This window comes from Nematostella vectensis, chromosome 4, assembly GCF_932526225.1.
Source record: "Nematostella vectensis chromosome 4, jaNemVect1.1, whole genome shotgun sequence".
In the NCBI taxonomy this organism is placed as follows: domain Eukaryota; kingdom Metazoa; phylum Cnidaria; class Anthozoa; order Actiniaria; family Edwardsiidae; genus Nematostella; species Nematostella vectensis.
The window spans coordinates 3,956,441-3,974,936 of record NC_064037.1 but is presented as its reverse complement, the minus strand read 5'-3'; the positions used below and the strand labels follow the sequence as shown (position 1 = coordinate 3,974,936).

The window sequence follows — 18,496 nt, the reverse complement described above, 5'->3', positions numbered from 1 at the left end:
GCGGAAAGCTATTGAGCTGTTTATTTATTTAAAAAGAATGGAAAAGAAAAGGGAAATATAGAGACCTAAATAATATGAATATATATATATATATATATATATATATATATATATATATATATATATATATTCTTTTTTCTTATTTTCTTTGTTCTTTTGTTTTTTTTTCTTTTCGATTAAATTTAAGCTATAGACATTCTCGTTATCAATTCATCTACACCAATGTAGTCACTTTTTCTAAGATATTTCTCTAAGATATTTGTTAATAAAATTCTTAATTTGTGTTTTAAACTATTGTTACTCGGCTCATTTCGCACGCTTAGTGTCAAGCTGTTATAAACCCGGCAACCGGATCTCGAAAATGAGAGCTTTTGGATTTCCAGTCTAGAGGGATTAATGTAAAAATTTCTGCAGGTTGCCGATCTGGTGCTGTAGTTATGAATATCTTTTCTTTGGGTGAAAAGCTTCCTTATCAAAACGCAAACTATCGACAATGTTACATATCCCTTTAAGGCACTAAGAAATCAAGTGACTTTTTGAGTTCGCGGCCGTCACGACAGAGAGCGGCGAAAAAATTATAATTCAACAAAAAATAAGTCCTTTCTGACATAGACACTTTGTGTCTGATTTATAAGAGCGGAATAATTTGCTTTTTGTACCAAATTCCGGAGGGTGCAGAAGTTTGCAACCAAAAAAAGTCACATGATTCCTAAGCGATAGCCGCCTTTTTTCTCTTGTGCTTCAGGCATCAGCAGTACGTGCTCCTTATTTCTCTTGTGCTTCAGGCATCAGCAGTACGTGCTCCGTATTTCTCTTGTGTATACAGGTATCAGCAGTACGTGCTCCTTATTTCTCTTGTGCATACAGGCATCACCAGTACGTGCTCCTTATTTCTCTTGTGCTTCAGGCATCAGCAGTACGTGCTCCTTATTTCTCTTGTGCTTCAGGCATAAGCAGTACGTGCTCCTTTTTTCTCTTGTGTATACAGGCATCAGCAGTACGTGCTCCTTATTTCTCTTGTGCATACAGGCATCAGCAGTACGTGCTCCTTATTTCTCTTGTGCATACAGGCATCAGCAGTACGTGCTCCTTATTTCTCTTGTGCATACAGGCATCAGCAGTACGTGCTCCTTTTTTCTCTTGTGCATACAGGCATCAGCAGTACGTGCTCCTTATTTCTCTTGTGCATGCAGGCATCAGCAGTACGTGCTCCTTATTTCTCTTGTGTATACAGGCATCAGCAGTACGTGCTCCTTATTTCTCTTGTGCATACAGGCATCAGCAGTACGTGCTCCTTTTTTCTCTTGTGCATACATGCATCAGCAGTACGTGCTCCTTATTTCTCTTGTGCATACATGCATCAGCAGTACGTGCTCCTTATTTCTCTTGTGTATGCAGGCATCAGCAGTACGTGCTCCTTATTTCTCTTGTGTATGCAGGCATCAGCAGTACATGCTCCTTATTTCTCTTGTGTATACCGGCATCACCAGTACGTGCTCCTTATTTCTCTTGTGTATGCAGGCATCAGCAGTACGTGCTCCTTATTTTTCTTGTGTATGCAGGCATCAGCAGTACGTGCTCCTTATTTCTCTTGTGCATACAGGCATCAGCAGTACGTGCTCCTTATTTCTCTTGTGCATACAGGCATCAGCAGTACGTGCTCCTTATTTCTCTTGTGTATACCGGCATCAGCAGTACGTGCTCCTTATTTCTCTTGTGCATACAGGCTTCAGCAGTACGTGCTCCTTATTTCTCTTGTGCTTCAGGCTTCAGCAGTACGTGCTCCTTATTTCTCTTGTGCATACAGGCATCAGCAGTACGTGCTCCTTATTTTTCTTGTGCATACAGGCATCAGCAGTACGTGCTCCTTATTTCTCTTGTGCTTCAGGCATCAGCAGTACGTGCTCCTTATTTCTCTTGTGTATGCAGGCATCAGCAGTACGTGCTTCTTATTTCTCTTGTGCATACAGGCATCAGCAGTACGTGCTCCTTATTTCTCTTGTGCATACAGGCATCAGCAGTACGTGCTTCTTTTTTCTCTTCTGTATGCAGGCATCGGCAGTACGTGCTCCTTATTTCTCTTGTGTATACAGGCATCAGCAGTACGTGCTCCTTATTTCTCTTGTGTATACAGGTATCAGCAGTACGTGCTCCTTATTTCTCTTGTGTATACAGGCATCAGCAGTACGTGCTCCTTATTTCTCTTGTGTATACAGGTATCAGCAGTACGTGCTCCTTATTTCTCTTGTGTATACAGGCATCAGCAGTACGTGCTCCTTATTTCTCTTGTGCTTCAGGCATCAGCAGTACGTGCTCCTTATTTCTCTTGTGCATACAGGCATCAGTAGTACGTGCTCCTTATTTCTCTTGTGCATACAGGCATCAGCAGTACGTGCTCCTTATTTCTCTTGTGCTTCAGGCATCAGCAGTACGTGCTCCTTATTTCTCTTGTGCATACAGGCATCAGCAGTACGTGCTCCTTATTTCTCTTGTGTATACCGGCATCAGCAGTACGTGCTCCTTATTTCTCTTGTGTATGCAGGCATCAGTAGTACGTGCTCCATATTTCTCTTGTGCATACAGGCATCAGCAGTACGTGCTCCTTATTTCTCTTGTGTATACCGGCATCAGCAGTACGTGCTCCTTATTTCTCTTGTGCTTCAGGCATCAGCAGTACGTGCTCCTTATTTCTCTTGTGCATACAGGCATCAGCAGTACGTGCTTCTTTTTTCTCTTGTGTATGCAGGCATCGGCAGTACGTGCTCCTTATTTCTCTTGTGTATACAGGCATCAGCAGTACGTGCTCCTTATTTCTCTTGTGTATACAGGTATCAGCAGTACGTGCTCCTTATTTCTTTTGTGTATACAGGCATCAGCAGTACGTGCTCCTTATTTCTCTTGTGTATACAGGTATCAGCAGTACGTGCTCCTTATTTCTCTTGTGTATCCAGGCATCAGCAGTACGTGCTCCTTATTTCTCTTGTGCTTCAGGCATCAGCAGTACGTGCTCCTTATTTCTCTTGTGCATACAGGCATCAGTAGTACGTGCTCCTTATTTCTCTTGTGCATACAGGCATCAGCAGTACGTGCTCCTTATTTCTCTTGTGCTTCAGGCATCAGCAGTACGTGCTCCTTATTTCTCTTGTGCATACAGGCATCAGCAGTACGTGCTCCTTATTTCTCTTGTGTATACCGGCATCAGCAGTACGTGCTCCTTATTTCTCTTGTGTATGCAGGCATCAGTAGTACGTGCTCCATATTTCTCTTGTGCATACAGGCATCAGCAGTACGTGCTCCTTATTTCTCTTGTGTATACCGGCATCAGCAGTACGTGCTCCTTATTTCTCTTGTGCTTCAGGCATCAGCAGTACGTGCTCCTTATTTCTCTTGTGCATACAGGCATCAGCAGTACGTGCTCCTTTTTTCTCTTGTGCTACAGGCATCAGCAGTACGTGCTCCTTATTTCTCTTGTGCTTCAGGCATCAGCAGTACGTGCTCCTTATTTCTCTTGTGTATACAGGCATCAGCAGTACGTGCTCCTTATTTCTCTTGTGCTTCAGGCATCGGCAGTACGTGCTCCTTATTTCTCTTGTGTATGCAGGCATCAGCAGTACGTGCTCCTTATTTCTCTTGTGCATACAGGCATCAGCAGTACGTGCTCCTTATTTCTCTTGTGTATGCAGGCATCAGCAGTACGTGCTCCTTATTTCTCTTGTGCATACAGGCATCAGCAGTACGTTCTCCTTATATCTCTTGTGCTTCAGGCATCAGCAGTACGTGCTCCTTATTTCTCTTGTGCATACAGGCATCAGCAGTAAGTGCTCCTTATTTCTCTTGTGCTTCAGGCATCAGCAGTACGTGCTCCTTATTTCTCTTGTGCATACAGGCATCAGCAGTACGTGCTCCTTATTTCTCTTGTGCATACAGGCATCAGCAGTACGTGCTCCTTATTTCTCTTGTGCATACAGGCATCAGCGGTACGTGCTCCTTATTTCTCTAGTGTATGCAGGCATCACCAGTACGTGCTCCTTATTTCTCTTGTGCATACAGGCATCAGCAGTACGTGCTTCTTATTTCTCTTGTGTATACAGGCATCAGCAGTACGTGCTCCTTATTTCTCTTGTGTATACAGGCATCAGCAGTACGTGCTCCTTATTTCTCTTGTGTATGCATGCATCACCAGTACGTGCTCCTTATTTCTCTTGTGTAAGAAGGCATCAGCAGTACGTGCTCCTTATTTCTCTTGTGTATACAGGCATCAGCAGTACGTGCTCCTTATTTCTCTTGTGTATGCAGGCATCAGCAGTACGTGCTCCTTATTTCTCTTGTGCATACAGGCATCAGCAGTACGTGCTCCTTATTTCTCTTGTGCTTCAGGCATCAGCAGTACGTGGTCCTTATTTCTCTTGTGCATACAGGCATCAGCAGTACGTGCTCCTTATTTCTCTTGTTTATACAGGCATCAGCAGTACGTGCTCCTTTTTTCTCTTGTGCTACAGGCATCAGCAGTACGTGCTCCTTGTTTCTCTTGTTTATACAGGCATCAGCAGTACGTGCTCCTTATTTCTCTTGTGCTTCAGGCATCAGTAGTACGTGCTCCTTATTTCTCTTGTGCATACAGGCATCAGCAGTACGTGCTCCTTATTTCTCTTGTGCTTCAGGCATCAGTAGTACGTGCTCCTTATTTCTCTTGTGCTTCAGGCATCAGCAGTACGTGCTCCTTATTTCTCTTGTGCTTCAGGCATCACCGGTACGTGCTCCTTATTTCTCTTGTGCATACAGGCATCAGCAGTACGTGCTCCTTATTTCTCTTGTGCTTCAGGCATCAGCAGTACGTGCTCCTTGTTTCTCTTGTGTATACAGGCATCAGCAGTACGTGCTTCTTATTTCTCTTGTGCATACAGGCATCAGCAGTACGTGCTCCTTATTTCTCTTGTGCATACAGGCATCAGTAGTACGTGCTCCTTATTTCTCTTGTGTATGCAGGAATCACCAGTACGTGCTCCTTATTTCTCTTGTGCATACAGGCATCAGCAGTACGTGCTCCTTATTTCTCTTGTGCATACAGGCATCAGCAGTACGTGCTCCTTATTTCTCTTGTGCATACAGGCATCAGCAGTACGTGCTCCTTATTTCTCTTGTGCTTCAGGCATCAGCAGTACGTGGTCCTTATTTCTCTTGTGCATACAGGCATCAGCAGTACGTGCTCCTTATTTCTCTTGTTTATACAGGCATCAGCAGTACGTGCTCCTTTTTTCTCTTGTGCTACAGGCATCAGCAGTACGTGCTCCTTGTTTCTCTTGTTTATACAGGCATCAGCAGTACGTGCTCCTTATTTCTCTTGTGCTTCAGGCATCAGTAGTACGTGCTCCTTATTTCTCTTGTGCATACAGGCATCAGCAGTACGTGCTCCTTATTTCTCTTGTGCTTCAGGCATCAGTAGTACGTGCTCCTTATTTCTCTTGTGCTTCAGGCATCAGCAGTACGTGCTCCTTATTTCTCTTGTGCTTCAGGCATCACCGGTACGTGCTCCTTATTTCTCTTGTGCATACAGGCATCAGCAGTACGTGCTCCTTATTTCTCTTGTGCTTCAGGCATCAGCAGTACGTGCTCCTTGTTTCTCTTGTGTATACAGGCATCAGCAGTACGTGCTTCTTATTTCTCTTGTGCATACAGGCATCAGCAGTACGTGCTCCTTATTTCTCTTGTGCATACAGGCATCAGTAGTACGTGCTCCTTATTTCTCTTGTGTATGCAGGAATCACCAGTACGTGCTCCTTATTTCTCTTGTGCATACAGGCATCAGCAGTACGTGCTCCTTATTTCTCTTGTGCATACAGGCATCAGCAGTACGTGCTCCTTATTTCTCTTGTGCATACAGGCATCAGCAGTACGTGCTCCTTATTTCTCTTGTGCTACAGGCATCAGCAGTACGTGCTCCTTATTTCTCTTGTGCATACAGGCATCAGCAGTACGTGCTTCTTATTTCTCTTGTGTATGCAGGCATCAGCAGTACGTGCTTCTTATTTCTCTTGTGCATACAGGCATCAGCAGTACGTGCTCCTTATTTCTCTTGTGCATACAGGCATCAGCAGTACGTGCTTCTTTTTTCTCTTGTGTATGCAGGCATCGGCAGTACGTGCTCCTTATTTCTCTTGTGTATACAGGCATCAGCAGTACGTGCTCCTTATTTCTCTTGTGTATACAGGTATCAGCAGTACGTGCTCCTTATTTCTCTTGTGTATACAGGCATCAGCAGTACGTGCTCCTTATTTCTCTTGTGTATACAGGTATCAGCAGTACGTGCTCCTTATTTCTCTTGTGTATACAGGCATCAGCAGTACGTGCTCCTTATTTCTCTTGTGCTTCAGGCATCAGCAGTACGTGCTCCTTATTTCTCTTGTGCATACAGGCATCAGTAGTACGTGCTCCTTATTTCTCTTGTGCATACAGGCATCAGCAGTACGTGCTCCTTATTTCTCTTGTGCTTCAGGCATCAGCAGTACGTGCTCCTTATTTCTCTTGTGCATACAGGCATCAGCAGTACGTGCTCCTTATTTCTCTTGTGCTTCAGGCATCAGCAGTACGTGCTCCTTATTTCTCTTGTGCATACAGGCATCAGCAGTACGTGCTCCTTATTTCTCTTGTGCTTCAGGCATCAGCAGTACGTGCTTCTTTTTTCTCTTGTGTATGCAGGCATCGGCAGTACGTGCAGTAGGCGTACTTGTGCTTTACCCGTGCCTAAGAGACGACGTCCTATTCGTCGCAGACACCGCCAATGCTGTCTTGACTTGCATGGAGGACAGAAACATCGCTGTACGCATGAGAGCTGCATGGTCGCTAGGCAACCTGACTGACGCTCTTGTCGTGAACAGGTTAGTGAACTCTCATGACCCATGCGCCGTCGGAATCAGCCCCAATTATCGCATGAAAGGAAACCAAAGGTCCAGAGACAAACTGCAAAATACAGAGTTTTCTACTAGAGTCTGGCAAATGAGGGACTGGAGGCAGTCTAACAGCGTTCAAAGGAATTTAAAATTTTGATATTATGAGTCTTTATTATGCACCTTCAATCCTCAACAAAAGTAAGTGGGACACTTCCCATACGAACAACCGCCAACACTCTCCCCCCGATTAATATTGGTTAGAGGCGATTTTTCAGCTCAAAACACAAGCAGTAGCAAGATGATCATTTGCCCTCCAACATTGAGGAAGGGGGAGGGAAAGTGTCCCATTAGTTTTGTAACAGATTGTAGATGAAGAATTGATGCTCAAATGGCTTTTACATCAATCTTCAAATTTGTTTTGTAGGGGCGTACAATGCCTCAGATCCATGGTATTTACTGCTGTAGTAAATAAATAATGAATTACAACCTATTAGGTAAAAACTTCTCGTAAAATACAGAATATTTTATAGTATTTGATTGTCAGGTTTTCTGGGAACTCGTCATTTGTGGAAGACTTCTCGGACATGTTGCTGCTCAAGTTGTTGGATCTTGCCATCTCCGCCAGTAGCGATCATGAAAAGGTGAGTCGTGCAAGCTATGTCATGTCACGCGATGCAAGTGACGCTGCCTTATGATTGCCATTACATGTCACGCAAGCTATATTATGTCACGCGATGCAAGGGACGCTGCCTTATGGTTCCCATTACGTCTTGCAAGCTGTATCATGTCACGCGATGCAAGTGACGCTGCCTTATGATTTCCATTACATGTCACGCAAGCTATATTATGTCACGCGATGCAAGAGACGCTGCCTTATGGTTCCCATTACGTCTTGCAAGCTGTATCATGTCACTCGATGCAAGTGACGCTGCCTTATGATTTCCATTACGTCACGCAAGCAATATCATGTCACGCGATGCAAGTGACGCTGCCTTATGATATGATTTACATTACATGTCACGCAAGCTGTACTGTATCATGTCACGCGATACAAGTGACGCTGCCTTATGATTCCAATTACATGTCACGAAAGCGATATCATGTCATGCGATGCAAGTGACGCTGCCTTGATTTCCATTACGTCACGCAAGCTGTATCATGTCATGCGATGCAAGTGACGCTGCCTTATGATTTCCATTACGTCACACAAGCTATATCATGTCACGCGATGCAAGTGACGCTGCCTTATGATTTCCGTTACATGTCACGCAAGCTATATCATGTCATGCGATGCCAGTGACGCTGCCTATTACATGTCACGCAAGCTATATCAAGTCATGCAAATTTCACCAGGTCATGTGCATCGTACTTCATACCATATAATGCTACATTGCGTTACACAAGCAACATTGCTTATTAGGACCTGTCTACTATAGGCTTTATTTACCAAGTCATGCAATCCTGTCACGCGAGCTATATCGCGTCAAGTAAATTTATGTCATACAAACTCCATCAAGGCTTCACCGGCTTCTGACAATTAAAATGATCAGAAACCGGTTTAATTGTATATGATACCATATTTACCCCTAAAATGACCTCGAACATCTGGGTGCGCATTATTGCGGGACCCATTGTTAATAGCATTGAAGCTATTTTACACCAACTAAAGTATATGCAATGCATGCCCACATCGCGCTGGATGCATCACATCGCATCCCTAAGTCAAATCACGTTAGCCCTCAACGCTACACTACCTGCATAACACTTCACACAGCAATTGTGTTGTTCACCCCTCAGTGCGTTTAAGTCTTTTTAAAAAGCTTTGCATGTGTCTCAGGTCAAATCCAATGCAGTGCGAGCTCTTGGTAACATCTTACGATACCTCACCCCTGCCATGCTAGGTAAGGAATTTATCACTCTATCTTACGGTGCCTAGGTTAGGTACTATATACACTATTTTCGCGTTGTTTTCATGTTTTCCTACTTTTTAAAGTCTGTTCATTTTAATGCAGCAAAACGCGGGTTTTCGCTGAGCTTAGAGCGTGCAATACAGGCCCTGGCTAATAATGTATGCTCCGGTCTCATGAAGGTAGGTTTCGCCGTGTACAGGAAACACCTTGGGTAGAGGGGAGGGGAACACTAGTAAGGGAACACATTACAAAAACACACTAACTTTAAAAGTAGGTACGCTATAGTAACAGGCCCGTACCCAGGATTTTTCTTTGGGGGGTACAAAATCCGAAAATTGGACCTAATTTTCCGGGGGGGGGGGGGGGGAGGGAAGAGGAAGAGGGGGTGAGTTTTCTGATAAAGATCTGACCACCCCCAAAAGAACATTAAGGAGACGGATTTTTATGCCATAGTAGCATCTCCACGTTTATTTTTAGATTTGGCTACAAAAAAAGTTTGACTATGTAATTCTCTTATGCTTTATAGTTTCGTCTAAAAATAGCACGTCTATTGCGAACCGAAAGTGGACTTTTGACCGTTGTGGGGTGTTGCGAACGCACCCCGAGCCCCCCCCCCTCCCGGGGTGCAGTAATACAGTATTATCACTTGTGTACTTATTGGCAAAAAACCCCTTGTGTGGGACCAGTCTTTGGGCCAGATAGCGAAATCGGTAGAGCCTTCCCATATCTGGGGAAAAAAACCCTTGAAAATGTTCTCGGCATGATCCGGGCCTAAGATGCATTCAATCAATCAATCGATCAATGAATCCGACAATCAATTAATCAGTCAATCAATACGTCATTCACCCCTCCATTCTGTTAGCCCAATAAACAGTCATGATTTAACCACCTTCCCTAACAGGTACGGTGGAATGCGTGCTATGCTGTTGGGAACGTCTTCCGTAACGCAATCCTGCCTCTTGGATCCGCCAAGTGGACGGTAAGTAACTTTATGTCACGCAACGTCATGTAAATTCCGTACACACCGTCTCATGTAACGCAATGATCGTTCTAAGCTTCAATATAACTAGCCTAGAAAGGGAAGGATTTGAGAAGTTTTGTCTTCCTTCTGTCTTATAGGGAACGATATTCTCAGCGTTGGAGAGTGTGATACGCGACTGCAAGAACTTCAAGGTATGACTGTGTCATTACTCAGATAATAATGATAATTGCTGATAATCACATAATTTTGTGTACTAAAATGTAAAACCATGACCTTTTCCGGATCCCCTCAAATCTGTGTGTAGATCCTACAAGTTGTAAAGTAGACAGCAAATCAAGCGTTTACCTCCTTTCTCCTCCCATTTTTCTCTCGTCCCCATTTCTTGCACGCATAGAAAATCTCGATTTTGGTTTATCCTCGCTCTGAAATGCCCTAGAAACTCTTGCAGACTATTTGTGAAGCATTTGATGCAATTGTAGAGACAGCAAGTTATCAAGCAGATACCAATTTGCCTTCCATTTTACAACGTCTCGTTTTGCAGGTTCGGATAAATGCAGTCCTGTCGCTGTCCATTCCAAAAGAAAGGCATTGTTATGGTGACGTCAATCAGTTTGTCAGTATCATAGCAACGCTGAGCAGTGCACTGGAAGCAACCAATACGCTGACAGACTTCTCAGAATTCAAATACCGTGACACGTTGCGACAACAGGTAATCATGTGATCATATTTCTATGACACGCTAGTGAGCAGGGGTCCACATTTCGCTATGCATATTTTTCTGTTCATGACTTGGTGATACGTCATCTTCGCGTTTATTTGAAGCGTAGTGGGTGAAAGGTGATGCATTTATTAAAAAAAATCGTCAACTATTTATCACTATAGCCACGTACACGAGTAAGTACGCAGCTGCTTTGTCTCCTATAATCTTTGTTCTACAAAGGAGTTCTTTTGTCTCTATTTTTCTCGTTCTTTGTGTCAAGGAGCTGCGTACTGACCCACGTACACAGGGGGTGTGCCCGCACAGTGGGTCATTTCTTAAGGAATCTTCAAATACTATGCTTTTTCCATATGATATTTATGACTGTGCACCCCCTCAGCCAATTCTGTGTACCCGCCTGCTCTCTGCTATAATGACAAAGACCCTGAAACATGCAATCTCTTATCAGCTCTAGTAGCTTTAGAAGCAGTGCAATATTGTGCCAAATGTGTACTATAATTTTACAATATAATTATCTTTAGAACTGTGCTATATAGACAGTAATAGGATTTATCATCTCACGCATTGTCTGTCTTAGTTGTGCAACACACTTTGTCATCTGATATCTCTGGTGGCTGTTGAAGACTTGCCCCACCTCAGCCCAGTACTTGACCCCTGCAAGGACTCTTTGAGAGGCTTCCTGAGTGACTACTCTACTCACTTGACATCACAGGTGATTTGCATTAAGAGATCAGAGACAGCTTAAGGATAACAAGGGGACGGGGGGGGGGAATAAGCACCCAAATTCCATTGAATAGAACCCGCCACCACCACAGAAACACACACATGTGCTGTGTTGTTGCACTAATTGGTTTTTGTTACCTACTAGACTCCAGAGGAACAACCAGATCACTTAGATGTGTCCATGGAAGAAAATCAAGGCAAGCAATCGCTTGATGACCGAGGTGTGTAATCAAAGTACTGTACTAGTAATAGATTCCTTTTCCTAGTGCATGGTGTCAGGTCTGCTGAGCAGTATACAGTGAAGCATGTAGTGAAGCTCAGTCATTGCAGCTTCTGGTCTTCAATTTACAGTTTCTACTTTTCGTTTTATTTAGCACAAATTCTTCAACAAGCAAGAGTGCATGTATGTGAGGAACTAGGCATCAGTCTTCCATCTGTCAAGATTCTACGAGAGGTGCTGGAACCAATAACGAGACAAGAAACTAGAAGTGCCCCAATGACATCAGACTAAATATAAACACAGAAATTGACCCAGAGACAGCAAGGCACTCTGGGATTTTGACCCAAAGACAGCAAGGCACTCAGGGGTTTTGACCCAAAAACAGCAGAGCACTCTGGGATTTGAGTCAAAGAATGCAGGGCACTCTGGAATTTGAGTCAAAGAATGCAGGGCACTCTGGGATTTTGACCCACAGGGCATGCTGGGAATTGGACCAAAGACAACATGCGAACATAGGCTAGGTGCTTGGATTTGATCTACAAGCAGTCTATCTTCTAGCTCTGGAAATGGGCCAAATACAGTAAAATAACAACATTTGTTTCAGTATTTGGAATATTTAATACTAAAAAGCATCATTGGCTGTTCTACTGCACACAGCCAACTCTTTCTATTATGAACAAATCTGGTATTTTAATACAAATATTTTAGGATAGCATTTCTTTTTTACATCAAAGATGAAAAGTGCTATTTTTTTTCTTTTGCTTTTGTAAAGATTGGTAAATTGTCTTAAGATAAGTGCTAGATGTTTTTTCTTATTTTTTTTTTTTGTTTGGCTTTGATATAGATTTAGAAATTGTCTTTTGCTCATACCATTTATTTATCCATTCTTCTTGGAGGGTGGTCACATTAGCTGATCAGGTTCTGATAGCCAGTCTCTGTCTTCACATATGATGGCTTGCGGTTTACAAGGGCCTGGGGAAAGCACAGAAAATATAATTTAATCAATTGTTATAATCTTAAATAAATTCAGATCTTTTGTTTAAATACTTTTGTTTAAAACCAAGTGCAAATTACAGTGGAACATCCATATAACAGACAACCCTGGAACTTTGAAGAAAGTTTGAAGATTCTGTCCCCAGCCATAACTTGGTTTAAAAAACCTGTCCAACTAAGGAAAATAGTGGAATTGTAATAGTCAAAGCCAGCACAAAAGAGGAAAAACATAATATAATATGGTATTAGTGCTAAAATAAGCTTAAGAGTATTTCGTAGTATTTCAAGTAGGTGCACATAGCACATGGTAGTCATATCATGAGGGCTTTTTGCTAATTGTGTCGTGCTGGTTGCGATTACTCACCTCATCTGAACTGTTTTCTACGACATACTGGTATTTCTTTTCCCGATAGAATTCTTTTCTTCTCAGTACATATAGAACCACCACATCGCATAATACAGTTGCCTAACAAAATTCAAGATTTGTGAATGACAATAGACTCAACAATAAAATTTCATGAATGTTAATGAATTGTTGGGAAAAGTAGTTTTTTGCTCAGCTGTTCGAGACAGATCAATAGGACAAATGTGCAGTCTGTGGAGTCCAGTGTATCTAAAAAGCTCAAGCTTGAATGCACAGTCTTACAATACTCACAATGGAAAGAAGAGCAAGGCCAGAGCCAAGATTCAGGAAAAGTGGAACCACATTAAACTTGCCACCCTGGGAGTAAAGAGCACATCTAGTGATATATGTATGGCAACATGTATGTGTCTAAATAAAAAAAGTATAGAGTACCTGTCCAGTTACTGTAACAACAAAGCGGATGCCATAAGCTTTGAATAATGTTCGGTGTAGGGTGTCATTCTTTACATAATAGTTTGCATGCCTGTAAAAAAAATAGACAAAAATACTAACAGTGAAATGGCTGTAATGAAAATAAATGATTGTCAGAAGTTATGGAGGTACCAAAATTTCTTTATCGCATAGTTTACCACTTTCTAATTCCTTGGTGCTCTGCCTTACCAATACAGGAGTTCTGCTAGTAATGGAAATTTTCTCTTACCTGAAATTGTATCCTTTAGCAATTGGTGCATTTGCATTGTCCAATCTAAAAAGAAAGACAATTATTTGATACTTAATACTTATTTGAAGGAACATATACATTGTAGGAAGAAAGACTGTTAATACTTAACAAGGCAATGAACATTATACATTGTAGGAAGAGAGAATGTTATTTGATACTTAATACTTATTTGATACATAAAGGGGCAGTGTCATGGTAAGAGCTTTGCAATAGCTATCCGGCCTGGACACAATGAATTTCAGTCAAATTCTTATATTGACTTATGAGCCTTTGGTACATGTGGAATATTTTAATTCAAAGGAAATTACCACAAACTGTCAATAAACATAGTTTTTAATAAAATATTGCATATTATCATAATGCATTGACAGGTTAAAGTTCAACTGTTTGTAGACAATAAAAAGCCTACAACAAACACTGACTCCAGACATGCGCAGTACCATGACGCTGACCCTTTAATAAGGCAAGAAACATGCATTGCTTGATTAAAAAGTCTACAGACAAGCTGTAGAATACCTTTAGAGGTCTGCATAGGCATGATGGGATCAGGGAAATAAATAAAAACGGTGGTTGAAATGGTATGTTTTACGCCTCTGTGATAACAGAGTGGTTTTGCTGATGTTTTGAATATTAGCCCTTTATGAAAACGTAAAAGAAAAAAACCTATGTGCAAAGAGTCAGCAAAACCAGCACGTTTTCACAGAGACATAAAACATTTCCAACATATAGTCAAACATATAGTTTAAGTCAGGTGGCTGATTACTACAAGAGAATCTAATATTTCCATATGATCCACAATTCCGCTAATAGGTGGTAATTATCCAGTCATTTGAGCTTACCTTCTAAAAGAGTAGACAGGCTCACAGGAATACAGCAGGGAGTCGAAGTCACAGTTCCACGTGATGATGATCCCAATCACTCCACCCTACAGGTGAGGAATGAACCAGACTCAACAAACTAAAGATTGGAGTTTCTGTGCAAGGTTTATAAATTTATTTAAAGGTTTCTCACAGGTTGGTTTTTGCAGGTTTTTTTCACATATTTTTCGATTCCTTCAGGTTTTTGGCCAAATTACAATTCACAGGTTTTGAATATTCACACAGGTCTCTCATAGGAAATTCACAAGGTTCCTCTTGGAGAACCAAGTCCCACCTTATATGCCAACTTATTAAAGTCTTGACCTGCTTCTTTGGTGATGGTTTCCAAGCGGAAAATTGGGCACAGAGGAGAGGTGTCTTTATCATATTGACATGACTTGAGTGTTGACGTGTCAGCATCAGGGGCGATATTTCTCCTAGGGCAAAAAAAAAAAGAGATTCAGTTTCTGGACTTGACAATGTTGACGAAGATGTTGATGGTCATTATAAATAGTGTAGAAAATGGTTTTGGTGCTGGTGATGATGAAAATGATGATGATGGTGGATAAAGATTATATGATGAAAAAGATAATGACATGATAAAAACTGATGAGATGTTGTGGACAATGATAATTGAAATAATGTTGATGTTTAAGACATTGAAGATAACAATTACATGCTGCAACTGTGTAACAAATATCCTAAAGATCTTCTACAACATTATCATAGAACGGAAACTACATCATTTTCATTAATTTATGGATCATCATTATGACAACCCCATTATCATTATGACAACCCCATCATCATTATGACAACCCCATCATTATGACAACCCCATCATCATAAACAGCAACATCTCAGTTGAACAAAAAGTAGCTTACTTTGATACTCCAAATGATGGGAATTGAACAGTGTTTTTGATCAACACAGTAAAATTTCTGGCATCTAATAGAGGCTTATTGTCCCTACAAGGAGTAAAATAATTTTTTACATTAGTGCATATGAACAATCCATTATATAAAAATCCACATCTATCAATGAAAAACTTACTTTAGACTTGGAAACTGTGGCATTGGGGTAATATCCAGCTCCACTGGACACCAAGCGAACACCTCGCAGACCTTGATGCCTTTTTCTTGGTCAGATGGTACACATTTGCCAGTCTGAAACCCTGGACACCATAAAAACAATAAGACTTTTTTTTAATAGAAGCAGGCAGGGGACACTGTGGGTTTCATTTCAGTTCGCCAAGCTGTATTTTCAAACTGTTATTGTTGTAAATGACTGTAGTATGGCACTGCCCTAGCCTTATGGTAATGATATAGATACATATACTGTACCATGCCCATATGATGTTTCTTCCATGCGAGTACAGTTCTCATCTCTTGTACACTTCACATTTGCTATATCTGGACTCTCTGGACATGTGCCCTGTCTCTGGTCTGGGGTGATGACCATGTTTGTGGCAACAAAGAATGCATCATTTTCCTAAACAAGTGTACATAGTTTATTCTAAAAAAAATAATCAACACATTTAAAAACACATATTTCTGAAAAAACTCTAAATCAGAGCCAACACTATCAGGCTAAAGTTTAAAAGTTTACACACAGAAGTTTTATGTATGATTGATTCAACAATCTGTGAATAACATCATGTCATCACCTATACCTTGCAAATGGCTTGCATTCACAAAAAAAATTCATACAGAGAAATGCCTCAGAATGGATTGAAAACACCAGTTCATTTGTATGCTGTTATGTGCAGTTGTATAGATGTTTCTTATAAACACCTAAAATACCTCTGGAGGGATGACATAATCTGCTTGATCCCACACAAATGGGCCCCCATACAGAGGAAAAGACTCATTTCCTGTTAGGTTAGTGAAAGATGTTCCCTTTAACTTGGTGGTGACAGAGCTGTATGGCTTTTCTACTTCCTGGTAACCTTTCTTGTATATAATAACATATCTGTGGAAATTTAACAAATAGATTGGTTAACAGCAGATATTTTCATGATATCTTTATATTAGGCCCAGGATTTTGAGCAGGGGGGAGGGGAGGGTTCATTTACCCATTTAGCAGACATTATTATCTTAGGTAGCTCGCCCTAGCTTGCTGTGGTACTAAATGTTCCTTCATAAGAGCCGACCTTCAGTCTAGTGGGGTGGTTCTTCTGAACCCCCCTGGCTAGGAGCCTGTTTATAGTGTAATGAAAATTGATTGGGGAAAGGTAAGGCATGGGCCTGGATTTGTCAGGGCAAATCTTTCTGCCCAATTTGGTGCTTTTAAAAGAAAGTGAGCAATTCGCTACACTATATGCGAGGGAGACTAGGAAGGGTGATGCACACCGCAAGATCTGGAGATCAAAGGGAATAAACACAACATAGGCATTTTCTTCAACACCTTGAAAAAGAATCTCGGGTTGTTATCGCATTCGACTGATAGAAAAACATCCAGTGACAACACCTCGTGATGTATCAATCGAAAAGGGGGCACTTTTAACAATCTGTTATCGTGGATTGTATACAATACGAGACTGGAGATGGAATTCAGCTGATATAGAAGCTGAGCGTACGAAGGGACTCGTCTTGCACAATAGGCTTATTTACCCCATGCATGTGCATGGACCAGTAATAAAGAACTCTGGTTTACTCACCCGATAATATATCCAATAATAGCGAGCTGTATGAGTCTGTTGATTAGACCGACCTTTTTACTTTTAATGTGCACTATTTTACTCGTGTTGTACTCTAAAAGCGAGTCGATGACCTTTCCGCAGCACGCCGCCATCTTTGACAGTAACAACAAACCGGAAAAGGAAATAAGTCACGAGACTTAGAGATCACCAGGTCACGCGTCACATGATTTGCGTCTAACATGCTAAAAATGTTTACGTAGATACCCGGTCAAGTTACGTTGCGTAATCCGAGCACGACCTCGTTTCGTATATCGCGTCGGGGACTGTTCGCGCGCCACGGGGTAGTAGCTCGGATTACGCATGCAACGTAACTTGACCGGGTATCTACGTATAAACACAGAGAGCGCGTCGCAAAACAAGGCAAAATTCGACCAAATCAGAGGGGAGTTTCGTTGTTTGTCATCTCTAAATCAATTTACCAAACAACCTCTGTTCCCAACGCCCTTGCTGCTAGCCGGCTCTCCAGTACGCTAATTCGGAAATTCCTGATTTTTGCGCCACGGGGATTCTGAACAACGAAAACACACTGGAGAGCCGGCTCGCTGGCTAAAATTAGTGTACAATGCAATAACCTGCTTATAACCTGAGTATCAGCCCTTGCAAATTTTGTCGCAAGTTCGTCTACACTCAGGCTTACCATCAGTCAGGGAAAACTAACAAAGCGCGCGCCCGTACATATGGGATCAAGGGGGACTGGGGAAAAAAGAAGTAAAAGAAAGCCCGACACAAGACTGGCTTCTAAAAAAGCCTGAAAAACACAAAAGAAAACAATAGAATCAGATCGCAATAAAGTGTAATACGCTAAAGTGTAGTTCACGGGTTAATGAAAATCACTCTAGTTAGTAGTCCCTCTACTAACTATGGCCTGAGTACAAACTGCAAGAAAAGCCTGAGTACAAACTACAAGAAAAGCCTGAGTACAAACTGACTAGAAAGTCTGGCACAAACTGAATCCTTGAAAAAGCCTGACACAAACTGACTTCCAAGGAAAGCCTGACGCAAACTGACTTCAAATAAAAGCCTGAACAAACTGACAAAACTGGTTTCTACGAAAAACCTAGTCTCCTGCGCAGTCGTCCTAAGTGTCAGTTTCGAAGGACACGAGACTGACACTAAGACCCTGTCCCCACGTATCCGTTTTCGTTTGAAAACGCAACCTTTTTGTTCCATTTTCAAAAAGATCCGCGTCCACACGATGTGTTTTCATTTCTATACGACCCGTCCCCACGAAAACGTGGAAACGATAAGAAAACAATAAAATGCTCTACAGCGCATGCGTAGACCCACTATTTTGCTTGTTTACATCGCATGCGCAATTCGAATCACGCCATCGTTTTCGCGATGTAAACAAGTTTCGTGAGGAAGCTGCTATTCGGCGTTTCATCGTTTGTCTGGAAGTGTCATTTTTTGTTTTTATTAG

General features: G+C 41.8%; 2 protein-coding genes across 4 annotated transcripts in view; one reads left to right on the top strand and one right to left on the bottom strand.

Annotated features, from left to right (window-relative positions):
* Positions 1 to 12,484, top strand: part of LOC5513128 (HEAT repeat-containing protein 6) — a 23,620-nt gene extending 11,136 nt beyond the window's left edge. The window contains exons 18-27 of the mRNA XM_032382612.2: positions 6,697 to 6,875; positions 7,432 to 7,528; positions 8,725 to 8,788; positions 8,900 to 8,976; positions 9,699 to 9,776; positions 9,917 to 9,970; positions 10,321 to 10,488; positions 11,075 to 11,209; positions 11,366 to 11,441; positions 11,595 to 12,484. Of these exons, the coding sequence (XP_032238503.2) occupies positions 6,697 to 6,875; positions 7,432 to 7,528; positions 8,725 to 8,788; positions 8,900 to 8,976; positions 9,699 to 9,776; positions 9,917 to 9,970; positions 10,321 to 10,488; positions 11,075 to 11,209; positions 11,366 to 11,441; positions 11,595 to 11,731 (1,065 nt within the window). The 3' untranslated portion in view covers positions 11,732 to 12,484. The remainder of the gene's footprint in view (positions 1 to 6,696; positions 6,876 to 7,431; positions 7,529 to 8,724; positions 8,789 to 8,899; positions 8,977 to 9,698; positions 9,777 to 9,916; positions 9,971 to 10,320; positions 10,489 to 11,074; positions 11,210 to 11,365; positions 11,442 to 11,594) is intronic.
* On the bottom strand, positions 11,585 to 18,496 carry LOC5513129 (P2X purinoceptor 4). Of its 3 annotated transcripts, XM_032382616.2 has the most exons (13): positions 17,035 to 18,496; positions 16,178 to 16,346; positions 15,719 to 15,866; positions 15,429 to 15,549; positions 15,260 to 15,343; positions 14,671 to 14,812; positions 14,358 to 14,443; positions 13,498 to 13,542; positions 13,230 to 13,320; positions 13,089 to 13,154; positions 12,798 to 12,899; positions 12,311 to 12,412; positions 11,585 to 11,677 (listed from the first exon to the last, which is right to left on the bottom strand). In XM_032382616.2, the coding sequence occupies exons 1-12, from the start codon at positions 17,166 to 17,168 to the stop codon at positions 12,347 to 12,349; spliced, it is 1,254 nt and encodes a 417-aa protein (XP_032238507.2). In that variant the 5' UTR covers positions 17,169 to 18,496; the 3' UTR covers positions 11,585 to 11,677; positions 12,311 to 12,346. The 3 variants fall into 3 exon arrangements, with proteins under 3 accessions (XP_032238507.2, XP_048583005.1, XP_032238508.2); XM_048727048.1 differs by lacking the exon at positions 11,585 to 11,677 and having other exon boundaries at positions 12,039 to 12,412; XM_032382617.2 differs by lacking the exon at positions 11,585 to 11,677 and having other exon boundaries at positions 12,039 to 12,412; positions 16,250 to 16,346.